This window comes from Paramormyrops kingsleyae, chromosome 16, assembly GCF_048594095.1.
Source record: "Paramormyrops kingsleyae isolate MSU_618 chromosome 16, PKINGS_0.4, whole genome shotgun sequence".
In the NCBI taxonomy this organism is placed as follows: Eukaryota; Metazoa; Chordata; class Actinopteri; order Osteoglossiformes; family Mormyridae; genus Paramormyrops; species Paramormyrops kingsleyae.
Genome location: NC_132812.1, coordinates 29,006,811 through 29,023,242, shown reverse-complemented (window position 1 = coordinate 29,023,242; position 16,432 = coordinate 29,006,811). Strand labels below are relative to the sequence as shown.

At 40.1% G+C, this 16,432-nt stretch overlaps 1 protein-coding gene across 2 annotated transcripts in view; it reads right to left on the bottom strand.

Moving 5' to 3' along the window:
• Positions 1–2,182: 2,182 nt before the first annotated feature.
• Positions 2,183–16,432, bottom strand: part of LOC111852777 (Krueppel-like factor 12) — a 30,034-nt gene continuing 15,784 nt past the window's right edge. For both annotated transcript variants that reach the window (XM_023829023.2, XM_023829022.2), the window contains exons 3-6: positions 13,134–13,650; positions 10,670–10,802; positions 6,987–7,144; positions 2,183–6,384 (exon numbers count right to left, since the gene is read on the bottom strand). In XM_023829023.2, the coding sequence (XP_023684791.2) occupies positions 6,203–6,384; positions 6,987–7,144; positions 10,670–10,802; positions 13,134–13,650 (990 nt within the window). In that variant the 3' untranslated portion in view covers positions 2,183–6,202. The remainder of the gene's footprint in view (positions 6,385–6,986; positions 7,145–10,669; positions 10,803–13,133; positions 13,651–16,432) is intronic.

Here is a 16,432-nt window from a genome sequence, read left to right as displayed (position 1 = left end):
TGCCAAGTACAAACTATGTATTACTAGAATGTCTTTTAATGGCAATTCTGTTTAAGGATTGCATAACACAAATGCTGACTGATTATTAAAACCTGCAGACCAAAAATCACCTAAAATCCACTGAGTAGCTGTCTTAGAGCCCCGCGGTCATTAGATGAGCACAAGACTGCTTTCCGTGCAAGTTGATGCGTCGCCTGTCAGACGTTTGAGCAAAGCATGGTAATAGTTCACGGCAATTATGAAGTTATTTCCATGTATTACTGCAAAAGCATTCGTTTTAGTCATATTCCCTCAGGAAATAGCAGTACAATTGTGAGACCTGGGATTGTAAACCGGTTCTAACCTGTTAAACCAATAAAGTCTTATACAAGTTTAACCAGTTTCTCCTTTGCTGGCTACATTAAAAGGGAAGAAAAAAAAAACGTTAGTGAATTGTTTTGCTTTGAGGTTGTGAAAAGTGCTGCCCCCCTCAGGATGAATGTGAACATGCAACATATCTGGTCCATGCACTATGTGTACTGAAAAATACAACCATTAGTAAACTGTGGGTTATTGTGCTTTATATGATACGAAACAGAGTAAACCTCACATGTTGTTACACCTATTGTACTTGTCTCTGTAATGTTTCAATTTAGGGTTTGATCTTTGGCTTGTATTTTAAAAAAAAAATCTCTTTAAAAATCTCTCCAATGAGTAGCATGTACAACATCGCAATGTTTCAAACACGTAAGAAGGGTAGAGCTGGAGGCCAATCCTGCATGACTCCACGCATCTAAAGTTGCATCAGAGTTCCTTCTTTGAGAGGTTATTGATCGTGTCAAAGCATAAGTCCTTTGGAGGTTCCAGCAAACCAGCCATCAAGCAGCCTCTCGTCTCCGGTAGGGTTAGGGTTCAAAACTCCTGGCGATTTAAAGTCTGGGTGTTTTTGGATGAGAATTAGAATACCTAGCTGACCAAACCCTTTGATGTCCTGGATGATTGTATATATATATAAAATTCCACTTTATTGAAGGGCATTCTTTTTTTTGTTTTAATTAAAATACACAAAGATGTTCAAATTTTACTTAAATTCACAGTTGAATCCATATTGAAAATGTAGAAAAAAGTCAATCACAGTCAGAATATTGGGGCACAACTGAAAGTAAAGACTCTTAGGTTTCGTTCAGACTCTGATAACCTAAAGTGTACCCTTTTGATAGAATTTCATGTGCACGGACCCCCATAAATATCTACAGTGGTTTACTGGTGTAAACCACTGTTAATATTTATAATTAACATTTATTATACACAGCAGAAAAACACATTATATCAGTAAACTTGCAATGTTGGCTTCGGCTAACATTTTATATTATTCTATATTTAACAATTCTAAATTCCATATTTTACAATATAGAATAAATAAAACAAACTGAACAATAATGACCCTGTGTTACTGTCACCCATATAAAGGTGTCTGTGTCTTCAGCAGAGGATTTCCAGCAAATTACAAAAACCATTCTGTAAAAATGGAACAGGCAGCCTTCCTGGTACAAGAGATTTAACAAAATTGATGTTAGCAACTACAACATTTAAATTTAAAGGGATACAAACAGAATGTAAATCACCATGTATTTCTTTTGTAGTTAAATATCAATAAAAAGATTAAATTTGAGTGGCCTAATATTTACATCAAAAAGGAATAGTCTATTGTTTGAGTTTTATACTTAGTGTGTGTGTGTGTGTGTGTGTGTGTGTGTGAGTGTGAGTGGGTTTACCTATCCTTATGGGGACACAATATCCGTTTTTTTCCCTTATGGGGACCGGTTTCCTGGTCCCCATAAGGGAAAACTCTATTTTATAAAAATTGGTGACTGCTATGAAAAAACTAAAAATGCAAAAACACTTATATTTTGTTTGGTTACTTATGGTTATGGTTAGGGCAGGGTAGAGGTTAAGGTTGTCATAGTTAGCGTTAGCATTTTTCCCATTGAAATGAATGAGCGGTCCCCATAAGGATATGTTTACCCTACGTGTGTGTGTGTGTGTGTGTGTGTTTTACACTACGGAAATCCTGCCACAAAAAAGAGATAAGAGAGATGGCTATGGAAAGCACTGTGAGGGGACAGCTGAAGGGACAGAGGTCCTGAAAAAGTAAGTGAAGGAATACGGATAAGGTCCAAAACCAGTTCACAACTCCAAAATATATATTAAGTTTTTTTTTTTTAATAATTTGTAGTTTACAAAAAAGCACTCGTTACCATTTGAAAAGACTTTAACAAAGTGAAACATACTGAAAAGTTTAAGCACCAACCAAATTTGAACAGAAAAGGTACTGATATTTGTTATCAATTACAGAACATTCACAGTCAGGTTTACAGCCAATTTTAAACTGATTTTCAAAGTAATACTATGACATTTATCACATAGTTTCAAAACACCTTTTATGCTGCAAAAAAAAAACGATTTGCAGAAATTAAGTTCCCAGAATAGTATGAATGTACATTACAGAAAAGTATGCTGACAGTTCGAACTGTATATAATTTAACTTTTATCATTTACATTAACTCTGCTTTTATAATACTTAATACAAAATCAAAAACCCAAAAGTTGACTAACCACTTTAACAATAACAATAAATCTAATAATTCCGTGGGCACTCCAATACAATACCAAGGCATGAGAAAAAGTAAGGAACATTTGGTCTTACTCTATAATATACATACTTTAAACAATACTATAAATGCATTCCTGATATGTAAATCACAGCTCAGCTTAAAGGACAATCCTTACTCATAACTGTAATACGTCATGAAAGTGATACTGAGGTTGTGGCCCAGGATTTCCTTGGTTTCCATTGTGCCATTACATCATACCCTCCACCAATGATTCCACGGCTATACAGAGTATAAGGCAGCCCTTTCCAAGTATATGGCATTGGCACTGTGTATATGGAAAAGGACAGATATTTGACATGTTTGACACATCAGGTCTGCCTTGTCCTTGCCAGGGGATGGCTGTTCGGGACTCTACACATATTGCTCATTCGTGACATACTTTCACACTTAAATTGTACGTATTTTGAGAAACTGAGAGCAAAGATAGACAGTAAAGCTGAAACACGGGCAGAGATACTACTAAAAATCAGATGTACTGATGTAACATCAGTGAAACATAAATAACCCACAGATGACATCATATTAGACTTCATGTTTGATTTTAAGTTTTACTGATAAAATTCAAAAGCGTCAGCATGAACATTAAAGCACAATTTTTATGCTTAATGTGTTCATCGGGATACTGAGGTTTGTCTGTTTTTATTTAGGGCAAACTGGCTTTTATTAACCCAGTCAACCATTTTGAGTGCTTCACTAGTTTGCCAAATTAATCGGGCCAACGTAAACCAAGTGCAACTAATGATAATTTTAAGTGTTTCTCATTTTGAGAAGATGCAGGCTTCAGTATAAAGCAGGGATGCACCTTTACCTATACAGTAGAACTTCAGTTCTCAAACGTTTCAAATATCATACAATTCGGTTCTCGGCAATATTGTTTGGTGAAAAAACGTCTCCGTTGTGGAACATATTTTCAGTTCTCAATCAACCGACCCATTCCCGCTAAAACCCGTCTGACAAAGCACACGTCTTTCTACACATAAACAAAGGAAAAAATGCGTGCGTAGGAGTCAGTTTATCGCTAACGTTCGCGTATTGACTATCTCTGCCGAACTGTGCTGTTAATATTCTCGTGTTTTGTTTTACTTTTACTTTGTTTTGAAATAAGTCACCGTGGGTCCTAAGAAGGTTAGGGATAGCAGCAAACACAAAGCAAGGTTGTGAGAACCATGATAGAGCTTAAATAGGAAATAATTGCCAAGTATGATAAAGGTGTTGTATGGAATGTAGAAATCAATTTTTCAATTATTTAATGTGTTTATGGGTTTTGATGTTTTTATTTATCGTTTTAGAATTATAATGTATTTTACAGGTTTAAATATATAGGCAATCGTTTGGGGGCCTTGGATGGATTAATCCAATTTACATTATTTCTTATGGGAAAAATCATCAACCAAATCAGTTCTCCAACAGCCTTCTGGAACAGATTAAGTTCGAAAACTGAGGTGCCACTGTACTAGCACCGGTACTGAGTCCGATACCATGCTCATGTTGTACACGTACTCCTCCTTGTGATAATCCCTGTAACCAATACCACGAAATGACTATGAGCAATATCATTAGTGAGCAAAATACACAGGACAAGATATCTGCGTTCTGGAAATACTTCAACATTAACAAAATCCAGAGCATAGCGGACTGCAAACTGCAATACTAAGCTATCAAGAAGAGGTACGAAATCAGGTTCATACCTCACTAGTAGGTCTAATCTAAATTAAAAAAATAAAAATTAGGAAAAAGTATGACGAAATTTCCCGCAGCAGCAACTCTGTGAGCAAATCTGCAGTAAACACTTGCACAGAGATAGAAAATGTCAAATGATAACCCCCGTGCAGTGAAAATTAGAGAAACTCTTTCTCTGTATCGGTCAGACACAATGTCATAATGGTCGTAGGAGGAGAGCGTATGGGGGACACGGTGTAAAAAGTTTGTGAACCACTGCCTGAAAGATCTGAACAGTGGCAAGGGTAAAAGGTTTTAGAGTGATGTTTTTAAATCATAATTATCTCATACATCCAACGCTTTCCGCAGAGACTAAAAAAATGTTGTTCAGCCCTGATGATCAGTCCCCCCCTCCCTGATGGCAAATCTTAATGCCGGCTGTTTAGTCTGTCCTCTGTAGGCCTGCATTGTTTTGTTCAGTTTTTTTTTGGGGTGTATTATCATTTATCCCAATACTTTTAAGTTATAATACTGAATATTATTCTTAGACATGGTACTGTATAGCCCTAATTGCTATCAGTACTCGTAATCGCTCTGAAAATAATGATATCGGTGCATCCCTAAGAGTGTAGAAACAGCAAAATTTACATCCTGGTTAGTTGGCCTGCACTCTTAATTACTATTACTTTAGATACGAGAACAAAAATGGCATTCCCTTTTACTCACATGAATAGTATGGTTTATTTTCTCAATAAATTGTGGGACTGTGATTTTCTTTTTTTTTTAAGGTGCTTTAAAGACTAAAACAATACATACTGGTTTCACAATTATGTTCACATTTCATAAAATAACATATGTTCTGTACGGGACTTGTTTTCAATATTATATCAGAATTAAAACAAATGAAACAATAGATGCTTAATATTTAAGAACTATTTACTTAATCAGATTGCACGATCGCTAATCACAGCACAGAATGCACTAATTACATTATTCTAAATAACTCCAGAAGAAGAAGGCCTTCCTGAAACCCTGACATGATATGGGTGGTCAGTAACTGGCGGTGTCCTAATTAATGTATAGATTGTCAGCAACATACGTTGTAGGATTACAAAAAAAAAAGCCTCTGTTTTATCGGCTGAAACACTGAAGTGAAAAGCGCAAGCTGTATGTCTACCCCAGTCCCCAGTCCCCAGTCCCCAGTCTCATCAGCCAATCACCATCCATTTTTGGTCTTTGCGATCTGGGACTCATGCATCGATTATCAGTCCCTCTTGGCTTCCTGGCTCCTGCCGTGGAGTAAAAGGGAGACTCAGGTCTCTGGGCAAGAATACTGCTCACTGAGGGCAGGGGCCGGTCCAAGGTACGAGCGAACTGCGTGGCCACCAGGGGGCCAGCTTCTGACCAGCCCGTCAGAACGGGAAGAAAGATGACAAATGACAACTAGGTTAATCAAAACTTGCTTAGGGCCATGAAAAAAAAAGGTTGGGTGGGCCCTGACTGAGGGTGTGGGTCAGAGTCCAGTCTCCTGTGGCAGCCAGGGCAAAATGCCCCTTCCGGACCCAACGCCCACCTTCACTGGTGATTCACATTGCAAGTGCTGAAAAGAGCAGGAGGCCGAAACTGAACAAAATTGACGATTATAGAAAATGTATGTTATTCCCGTATGTTCAAAAGGAAACAGATTTGGGTGTCAAATACTGTGGCGGGGGGGAGGGGGGGTCCTTCCCATTTGTGGAGCCGAACCCTGTTTTCGTCCCAGGATGCCGGGCTTCCCCGTCCTGCCAAGGCTGAGGAGGGGCAGTGACCATGGTGCTGCAGGCCAGCTGAGCGCCAGGCGGAGGAGACCCCGCTCTTCCGCACGCCCCTCACCCCTCACCCCTCACCCCTCACACCAACATGTGGCGACGGCGGTGCAGCGCCAGGTGATCTGAGCGGGAGAAGCTGCGCTCGCAGTCCATGCACTTGAACGGCTTGACGCCCGTGTGCTTGCGGTAGTGCCGCGTCAGCTCGTCGCTGCGGGCGAACTTCCATGTGCAGCCGTCCCACGTGCATTTGTATGGCTTCTCACCTGAAGGTGCGGGAACATGAAGGAGACGCCATGAAATGCAGATACAACAGCCAGCTGCTGAACCACCTTAGCATGGGTAATATGTTCATGATGCTGGACAGCTAGATCAAAACTTGTTCGGAGGTTATAATATCTGTTCGCATGCAGGAACAATAAAGACTTTGCACTATCCAACGGCTAATATGTGATTTTAACATTAAAATAAACAAACTGCAACCTAGTTATTAAGGGTCTTAGTTAGTTGTAAGTCAGTTTCAGTGCTTTTTTGTTTGTAATGAGATTGTCATGTCATGTTTGTCAGATCTTTCCCACCAAAAGAAAATGGAAGAAAAATGTATTTTATTTCAATGTAGTTTCAGTTTGGAATGATGCACACAGTTTGCATCACTAGTAGTACCAGTGAAAGCCCACATGGTGGCGCTCGGAAATTACGAGCAAAAGTAGCTCGTTAAATCAGCCCCCCCCTCGGAATATAGCGCCATAGCCTGCTGCCTACGTCACCCAATGGGTCGGACCAACACTGACCACTGGTACCTGCAGAGCTCAGAATATTCATTGTCCTAGAAAGAACACACCTGCTGATCTGGGGCCAGTGAACTCACCCGTGTGTGTCCTCCGGTGCGCTTTCAGATGGGAGCTCTTTGTGTACACCTTATTACAGCCGTCAAAGTCACACCTGTGGATGCGTCTCTTTTTGGGATCTGGGGACTCGGACCTCCGTGGGCGCGACATGCTCTCGATGCTGAATGGAGACATGGAACTGGGACACAAAAAGAAACCAAAACAGATCATTAGCGAAACACTTGGCTGCAACGTAAAGTGAAAAGAAACATTTCTGTTTTCAAAACATACCAATGGCAAGTAAAGCAGAATCCAGAATATAAGCCTGCAGTGACAAACATTAATACAGCAAACATACAGTGAATTAGGCTGACAAGTTAGAAATTTAGCACTGCAACTGATTGCCGTATAACTCTAAAGAGCCAAAGCACTTCATCTAAGCTGCGTCCAGCTGTGTGAACAGTATCAAATTAAACACGTAGGAGGATTTTCATCTGTTTTCTTTCAGCTCTTTTCTACGGTACATTGCAGTTATGTACAGGGGCACATAGATGGAAATGAGTTTTATGTCATTTTATTTTCACTGGGTAAACTCTGTAGATTATGGTAAGCTTGAAAGAGAAAAAGGCCAATGTTTCTGCGGATCATCCGCCCATGAATTACTGTACAAACCTGCGCGACAAATTTCTGATGACACCTTCATTTGATGACCCAATCAAAGGAAGCAAAGCAAATGAGTTTCATTTCCAGCATGTTTACAAGGGCGTAATAAAAATGGAAATGACAGATGAGTGACAGCAACGAATCTTAATGCATCACTTAATCTGTTTGTCCTGGAATTAATAGTTTACCTAGTTGATTTTGCTACCCTTTACTTTCCTCTCCATTTTTCCTTGATAGCTTCTTAGGTAGCAAAAAATGACAGCCCACTACTCTCCTCTGCCTTTTCCAGAACTGACATTATGAAGTTCAAGTGTACAATGAACTGATAGGGGGCTGTATGAGGTTCAGTGGGCTACGCATCTGTGCCTGTGACTGGAAGGCCGCTGGTTTGGGCCCTGCTTTGGCAAAATAGTCACGTGTCTGTGTGAGTAAGACCCTCCACGGGCACCACTGCAGATGGTTGCCCTTCACTGCCAAACTTGCTCTCACCTACACATGTGTCTCTGTGTCACGGAGAGCAGGATGGGGAAGACAAAAAGATGATCTCCCTACAGGGATCAATAAAGATGTGATTTTTTTATTAGATATTACTATTATTTATTGGTGTTGTAATTGGTGGTTTATTGTTATGTATGTGAAATAACACTGTGAAATGTGTACTACACAGTTAACTTTGGCAGTCTACCACTGCCGAAACACTGACATTAAAAGCAATGGTTATTGCTCTTCTCAGTAATGGCCATTAGGGGGCGCTGTGGTCTTATTACTAGCAGCACCAGCATGAAAAAGGCCTACTACTTGTGGTGAAGAAGACGGAGAAAAGGTCCCTTTAACATAAGAAATAGCACAACTAGAGTGAAGTACCTGTATAGGAATTTGCTCCTAATAATGTCTAGAAAAAATGCCTTGTGGATTGAGGTTGTAGGATTAAATTTTATTATTATTAATAATAATAATAATAATAATAATAAAATAATGAAAGCCGGAGTAATTTAAACATTCTTTTACACTGTTTCCATCTGCCTGCAATATTACCGGCATCTACATTTTGAGAGCAAACTTTTAGATTGCAACAGCATCCTATGCATGATGTGTCTATGACTCTTAACTATGAAAATGAACATCGACAATGAACAAGATACAAGACGTTCAAAATAATCTGGATGTAATGACGGTGGTCATTCTGATGGCGTAGCATTCGAAAGCAAGAAAACGTTCACCTTGTTTCTGTACGTCTTATCCTATGTATGAACTTTAATGATGTACACACATCTCTAACAAAAAATATGCTGTTTTGTGTCAGAAATAACTGCAAGTTTATTTCTTCTGTTTCACATGCATTCATCCTAAAATAACCCTATGACACATAACATTTTGTATTTTTAGAGGAGCAGATGTTAATTGGACCATAGACAAGAAAGATATGACTGTTGATCTACTGTTTTTATGCAGGGAGTATTGACACATAGACCGACACAGAATACACCCAGGCAAACTCATGGGCCAGTTCAGTGGACCAGTAGATACTGTGGTTTTAAATAAATGGATGAGTTTGCCCAGGGATGCCATTAGCAGCAGTATTAACTTTCACACCTAGGGCATTCTAGCGGGAGCCGTCCGTCTGAACGCTCTTCAGCTACATCCACACCCGAGTGACCTGAGGCTCAAGGGAAGCACTTAAAGCTGACATATCCTTTCAGATAGACAACCAACCAGCCAGCAGTACTCAGAAGCTCATTAATATGGAAAAGCCACGGCACCGGTGGATTGGACCTACACTCTTTAAACTGATAAAGTAACGTGATGTTTGAACACGTCCACAACGCGGACGGTTCTCCCCTTCCTCCTAATCAAAGACACGTCAAATCTAGTATCGCTCCCAGCCCGGCCACACCACTGGTTTCTCACAAGTGTTCAGATAACAACAATCATCTCCCCTGCCCCCGTAAATGCGTAGGCTACTTGTGTCTGAAATAAATACAAGTGGGCTAAACTTTTTTGCGCACGGGGAACTGGCGGAACACGGAATTAAACACGTTTTCGAGTGCAGGGACTCTTATCGGATTGCAAGTGACTGGAAGAAGACGGCCAAAAGGAAATAAGACTCATCGAGTGAAATGTGTAAAACCAGCGTGTTTATTGCTTTACTTGAGTAGCCAACTCTAACGAGCCGGTTGTTGTTTAGAGGGTTTTTCACTTAAGGCACAGGAAATCTGTGACGTGAGCTGGCTAACATTAGGATCGGAGAATATAACTGACGTAACAATAGTAAATGTAGTGAAAAAGACTGAATAAAGAGATGTTAAACGGCCAGTTAAACGTCGGGGCAAAAACACTGGGTAATAAGTTGATGTACACCAGAATAAATAGTAGAATAATTCTACAGAGTATATTCATTGGTTTTCAAAATTGTTTTTGCCCGACATCAGAGAATAATGTGCAATGTCCGAGAAATCTGTCCTACCGACAAATTTCGCCTCACAGTTTAACATGCAGGAATGTACAGTATATTATACATGGTGACAGCTATGCAGACAGACATACCAACAAGCAAGCAAACAGTCTCATGCTGAAATCTGTGTGCAGGCCTAGTTAATGCGTGGGTCATTTTACGACAATCAAACTTAAGAATGGGAAACGGGAAAAATGTAAGATACATAGCAGGTTGATGGATTAATGGGGTTTGTAAAAAGAAGAAAAAAAATATGAAGTGAGCTTCCCAAAAAGTCAATGCTTTATATCAGGGTTCTTCAACTCTGGACCTCGATTCCAAATCCAGGCCGTGTTTTCAGTTCTCCCAGGTAGTTGTTTAATAATTACTGATTCTGATTGGTCAGAGGCTTCACACCTGACTGACAGGTAAAGGAAGGCTGGAAAACCAGCAGTGCTCGGACCTCGAGGACCGTGAGTTGAATAACCCTGCTTTATATGTTCACAAATAATAAATATACCTCCAAAAGAAGAAAAATGTTGCTTTCTTAATTGGCAAGACTCTTCTGAAATGTGATGGACAGAATGAGGGGAAGGCTTCGGAGCAGACTGAGCTGTGAAGGATACTCACTCCTGTACGGCCCTGGCGATGGAGAGTGCGGTGGAGCCCGTCTCGTTCACGCTGTCCAGCGTCACGTTTGGCAGGTCGTCATCGTCGCTGTCGTTTTTGATTTCCCTCAATAAGCCATTAGGATTAGATAGTGCTGCATTAAAAAAAGAGAGAGAATCCTTTTTTTAGTCAAGCAATATTAAACATATTCAAATGTGGGAATGATTCTCTTACTATGGAAATGTCACCATCATAAATAATATCAGAAACTTACTGTGGTTGATATTTTTTTTCAGAATGTTATCACTTTTTCATTAATTTGCTTGGCTTTGTCTCTCACCAAAAGCAACTCAAACATAGCTGGATATTTTCCTGTAGAAATTCATGTCAGGTACTTTACCCAAAGTGTCAACAGCAGGCTGTTCCGAGGGCCGCTGCCCCTTGGGTATCTGACCATATCTTGAGCCTCTACCTGCTACCCCATTATCTACTCAACATGCCCAGGAGATTCAAATACATTTGTCGGGTTGCAAACTTCGGTCGGCTGGTTGGAGTGAGATTTTCACTTTGAGGCAGGTCTGCACACACCGGGCCAATTCCTCCACCACTGTCCCTTGTTTCCTGAATCTTTCGCAGTTTTCATTATTAAGGTCACACTTCTAATCATCAATATCTCTATAGTACTCATGCAGATGTATTATACTCTTCTATTGAAATTTCTATTCACATCTATTGACATCAACTAAAACATAAATAAAACGATAATGGATTATGTTATTCTGTCAGGGACAACTAGGATATTTTAAGGTAGGGGCAAGCATTACAGGGGACATAATTCATATAGAGGGGAAAACCTTATCATCAGCCAATAATATGTTTCAAATCAGTGAGTGACAGGGGAGGGGGCATGCCACAGCCAATCAGCTTTCACCTGGGACAAGTGCCTCATTAAGTTGCTGATCATATCTGTAAATGTTTCTGCAGTTTCTGTAGTATTGGAGTAATGGGGTAATGTTACCACTCCAGTTGGTGAGAGCTGAGAATATAATTGCTTTTTCGAAATATTTACTTAAATAATAATTTATCACAGCTGGTGTTTCAGTAAGCCGGGACATAGAATTTCAGAGTAATATGTGTCGATCCTAATTTTGGTTACTTTTAGACTATTACCAGAACTGACATATTGCCCAAGTAATAAAAATTAGGCTTTTTGTTAAAAAAAAACTTTTTAGGAATAGATCTGGGAGGAAAACACAGCCTTACCCAACTGAGAGACGTAACAGTACAGGGATGTGAATGGTCCTCACTATGACCAACATACAGTATATCAACAAACACATTCGGAAAGTGGCAAGTCCTTGGTGCTGATGGTTTTTAAGGCTTGTCTTGTTTACATTTACATGGTGATGTAACCGAAGGATGAGCTGGAGGGGTACCTGTCATGTGGAGTATTTTGGAAAATTGCGTGTAATGTTCCTGGCGCTAAAAAGCATTGGGGACAACAGTCTGATTGCAAAAATGGTGAATGAGCAGGAATGTTTGTAATGAGCATTACACAGTTGAAAATAATGGATGTTATGTGCAATTAAACATAGATATACCAAAAAAAAACCCTTGTTAAAGTTGTGCATATTAAGAGCAATATATGTTCTGTGTCAAAATATTCAAAGTAAGCATAATAAAAGTAAGAGTGAAAATCTTGATGACTGCGGTAGATAAGCAGGACTGTCACAACTGGTAGAATTTTGGTTTGTTTGGCAATTGGATGCAAAAGTCACCGATGGACCAGTTTGGTTACACTGGTCACACTGGTGCGATTTCTGAGACGCCAACAAGCCAGTTGGCACCTGTTGCCATGGTTTCCGTAAGAGGAGAGAATTCTTTCAGCGGTTTCTTGGGCACCACAGGTTCACTATGTTGCCCTGTCTGCGTTACTTTAAGAACTCGCAAAAACAGGGTCCGTTTTTACGTATTCCTGTCTTCCAGGCAGAGTAAAGGTGGTGCTCACAGAGGCACTTACAATGGAATGTTTATTTATTTATTTATCTTCTGGGCAAGTGAATAGCCTTATCGCTAACAGAACTGGACTGGCTAAGTTCTGCAGAAGAGATTTAAAACACACAGGTGCCCCGCTGTGACTCGATAGCAGGCTGTAAAGGTTTACAGAATCAGCAGTAGAGACTTCAGAGAATTTGTTTCAAAAACTAAAGATCGTGGGACCAGCTACTGAAAACTGACAGCAGACCTGAGGGCAAGGGTGGTAGAGAACGTGTGGTTTTGATTAAAGTGGAGGTCTTACCCAAAACTACCTGAGCTTAATTAGAATAATGCATTTCATAATTTATCTCAATGCTGATGAAGAAGCATCTGTGCTTAGAGATTCATTTACAACCATTTTATTTCATCAATTAAACTAGAGTAGAATGAAAACAGGGTGGCAGCCCTTAAAGGCTAACAGTGCAGACGGAGAAGAGCGGTTGCTCACCCTTGCCCTGAGCCCTTCGCTTCTCCAGCAGAGGTAGCATCATTGCGGAGTTGCGGCTCCGGGGAGCGTGCATGTCCGCGTACATCATGGGCGTGGCCCGCACCACCACGGGGATGTGATGAGCGCGGCTGGGGAGCTTGGGGCTCTGGAGGGTCATGGGGCTGCAAGGGGACACGGGGTGGATGATGTGCAAAAACGACTGGCCCCTCATGACAGGGGAGGGGGGCAGCAGGGCACCCGACGTCAACACGGGGGAGATCCCTGAGGGCGGGGCTGACGAGATGATCGTGGGGGGGCAGGATGAAGTGAGGGAGGGAGAGAAGGCAGACATCGCCGGAGAGGACCGAGGGGACGTCCCAGCGAGGTGAGGGGAGAGTCGGCCTTTGTTGATTGACAAGTCCACAGGCTCAGTCTGTGTGTGAAACTGGTCATGGAGCTGTCGCCGTGGAAACTCAGGTCTCCCTTTTCTTAACAGGAGTGGAATATCCATGTTTGAGTAGTCATGGACTTTTGGGGGCTGTAAGGGGAAGAGAAATGCAGTTAGTCTCTTTAAAGTTCAGTCCAAGAAAGTTTAAAATGTATTAACAGATTCTCTGTTTGCGACATTTCCCTCAGTCAAAGCATAAACACCAATTGGGTATGCATTAAGGCATGGCATTGTAACAAAGCTGCACATACTGTATGAATTCTGGGACAAATTGCTCGTTACTCACTGAACAGAGGTGTTACAATAAAGAGAGTGTAACGTTAACCATCGTTCACCAAAAATGCACATATCAAAGTATGTTATGATGAAGTGTATTTACTGCTGTTTCAGATACTTGTTTGCATTCCCCCTGCTTATTTGAACTTTAAAGTTACTCCATGGAGAAAAGTACTGTGTTTACTTTAGAACGTCTCTGAGAGGGAGGACTTCAGCACAGACACCAGCTGTCTCACCGTCCTGGTTCCCATCACCCTCACAAGAACAGCTCTTTAGTTCTGCTAATGTCTTCAGCCAGTTTTATTTAATGCTAAAAAAAAACAGGCAAGCTGTGTCCTGTCTGGTGTGCTGTTTAACACCCGCACTTGTCATTTCTCTTTTTAATGATTTTTGATGAGGTATTTTTGACCATTCGGGGGTTTTGTTTAGTGATTTAAATTATACCAGTCAAATCATGCATTTACTTTTCAGGCGGTGCAAGTTTCAAGACTCACATTTCCTGTTAAGTTTATTGGAAAAAAATGCCACAATCATATTAAAAAGTGTAACATTTATCCAGTTAAACAGCACTTTTGATGCTCAACAAACTTTATTTATAAAGTAGAATGAAATGAAAAAATATTAGTAAAATTAGAATCAGAGTACAGATTTATATAATTTTACAAGTTATCAGGTTTTAAAAAAACATCCATTGAGGCAGAAAAGCTATGGGCATGAATGAAATGATTACTGAACTGTTAAACTAGTACAAAACTATACCTGTATTGTAACATCATATGTGAAAAATGTTTTAGTGTATTTTGTTTAAAGACCAGCATTTTTTTCTGTGTGTAATGCTAGCTGTAGTGACTGACTATATTTTCTATGTGCTATTTTAATCCTGGACTGCAATACAGTACCTTTGAACAGGAAGTAACACAGTTACAGTCAGCAAATACGATCTTATGGCATATAGCAGAACCACAACTGCAGTGAGGTATTGATTTACTATTGAGAAAACAGAAAGTTTCAAGCAATGAACTGAATTGTAGGAACAGAAACAAAATAAGAAGTGAAATTCAGATATTAAATTATATACAATAACCGTGTGTAAACTATTAAGTTTGGCATTATAGAAATTCTTTATTTTTAGCATTTGTTGTTGAAATACCATAAGAACATGGTTAGAAATATGTCATAACACCATGTCACAATAGCTTCTTACAGCTTATGACAACTGTTGCAACATGACATCTGTGTGGTTATTTTGTATGTAGAGATTTTGATATTTTTGAGAGCATGATGAATGTCTGTGTGGACTTTGTTCGATGAAGTGAAGAATAATTGAAGCCTGATGACACAAAGTGGGCCCAGCTGTGAAAGACAGAAGTAATGGAGGCAGTATCAGGTACAGTGGTACCTCGGTTCTCGAACTTAATCCGTTCCGGACTCCGGATCGAATCCTAAAAAGTTCGAGTTCTGATTGAATTTTTCCCATAAGAAATAATGGAAAACCAATTAATTAGTTCCCAGCCCCACAAAATTACACCTAAATATGTATTTTTTTAGCATTTAAACACAAAATAAACTGGATAAAACAAGAAGAGCATTTTTTTCTTAATGGCTTCCAAAACGATAAAGATCTTATCCCAACATTACCCCTGTCCTGCCCCGATCGTCCGCTCCCTCCGTGTGCCACGCCCCCTCGTTAACCTCGTATGGGATACCCATGTGATCAGCTGTTTCTGGTTGTTGTCATTAGTCCTCTGTATTAAGTAGGCGTTTCAGTTTGTTTCCCCAGTCCGGTCAATGGGTGCGTTCAACTTGCTTACAGCGCTGGCTTAAAGCAACGCATTCTGATCCTGACGCAATGCATTACGGTTAGATGCATTGCGACCTCTCACCCGGCTGCACAAACTGGAACCGCGTCCGTGACGACACACCTTTGCCCTTATTGGCTGAAGAGTTTATTACACGCATGACGTTTGTATCCCAGGCAGTTCCGATGCGTAATCTGCTATTTCTCCCGAATATCACGTAAAGCAGTGAGAACTGGTTTCTAGTTAATTTACCTGGTAAAATAAAGTTTAAATAAATGACATAAATGCTCTAATAGTACACGTAAGTTGGTGGTTTATTTATTGTTAGTTACTGTAATGTTGCGCTGCTTTATTTGGTTAATCGTCCAGTCTGTGAAGAAGGCATGCAAGTAAGAATTGCACTGTAGTCTGTACATGACAATAAAAACTTTGAATCCGGTCCATTGTTTATTTTTATTATTACTCTGTATTTGTTAATTTGTTCGTGAATAGCAAACTTTTAGGTTGTAACATTTATACAACTATAATTATGTAACTTTTTGGTGAGCAATGGCTAACAAAATGATATAAAATACTGTACAGTGTATTACCTGATACAGTATTTTCAATAAAATAGCATTATCACCATCAGGCGCTGCTACTACAGCAAATGCGAGGCTGACACTGAAGCGTTACCTTTTCAGAGACGTGCCGTGTGACTCATTTCCTGGCGTGTACAATTTATATTAGGTCAACTTTCACGATTCGACTTCTGATATTCAGATCGAGTTCTAGGTCGAACTGGTTTGTTCGACTTT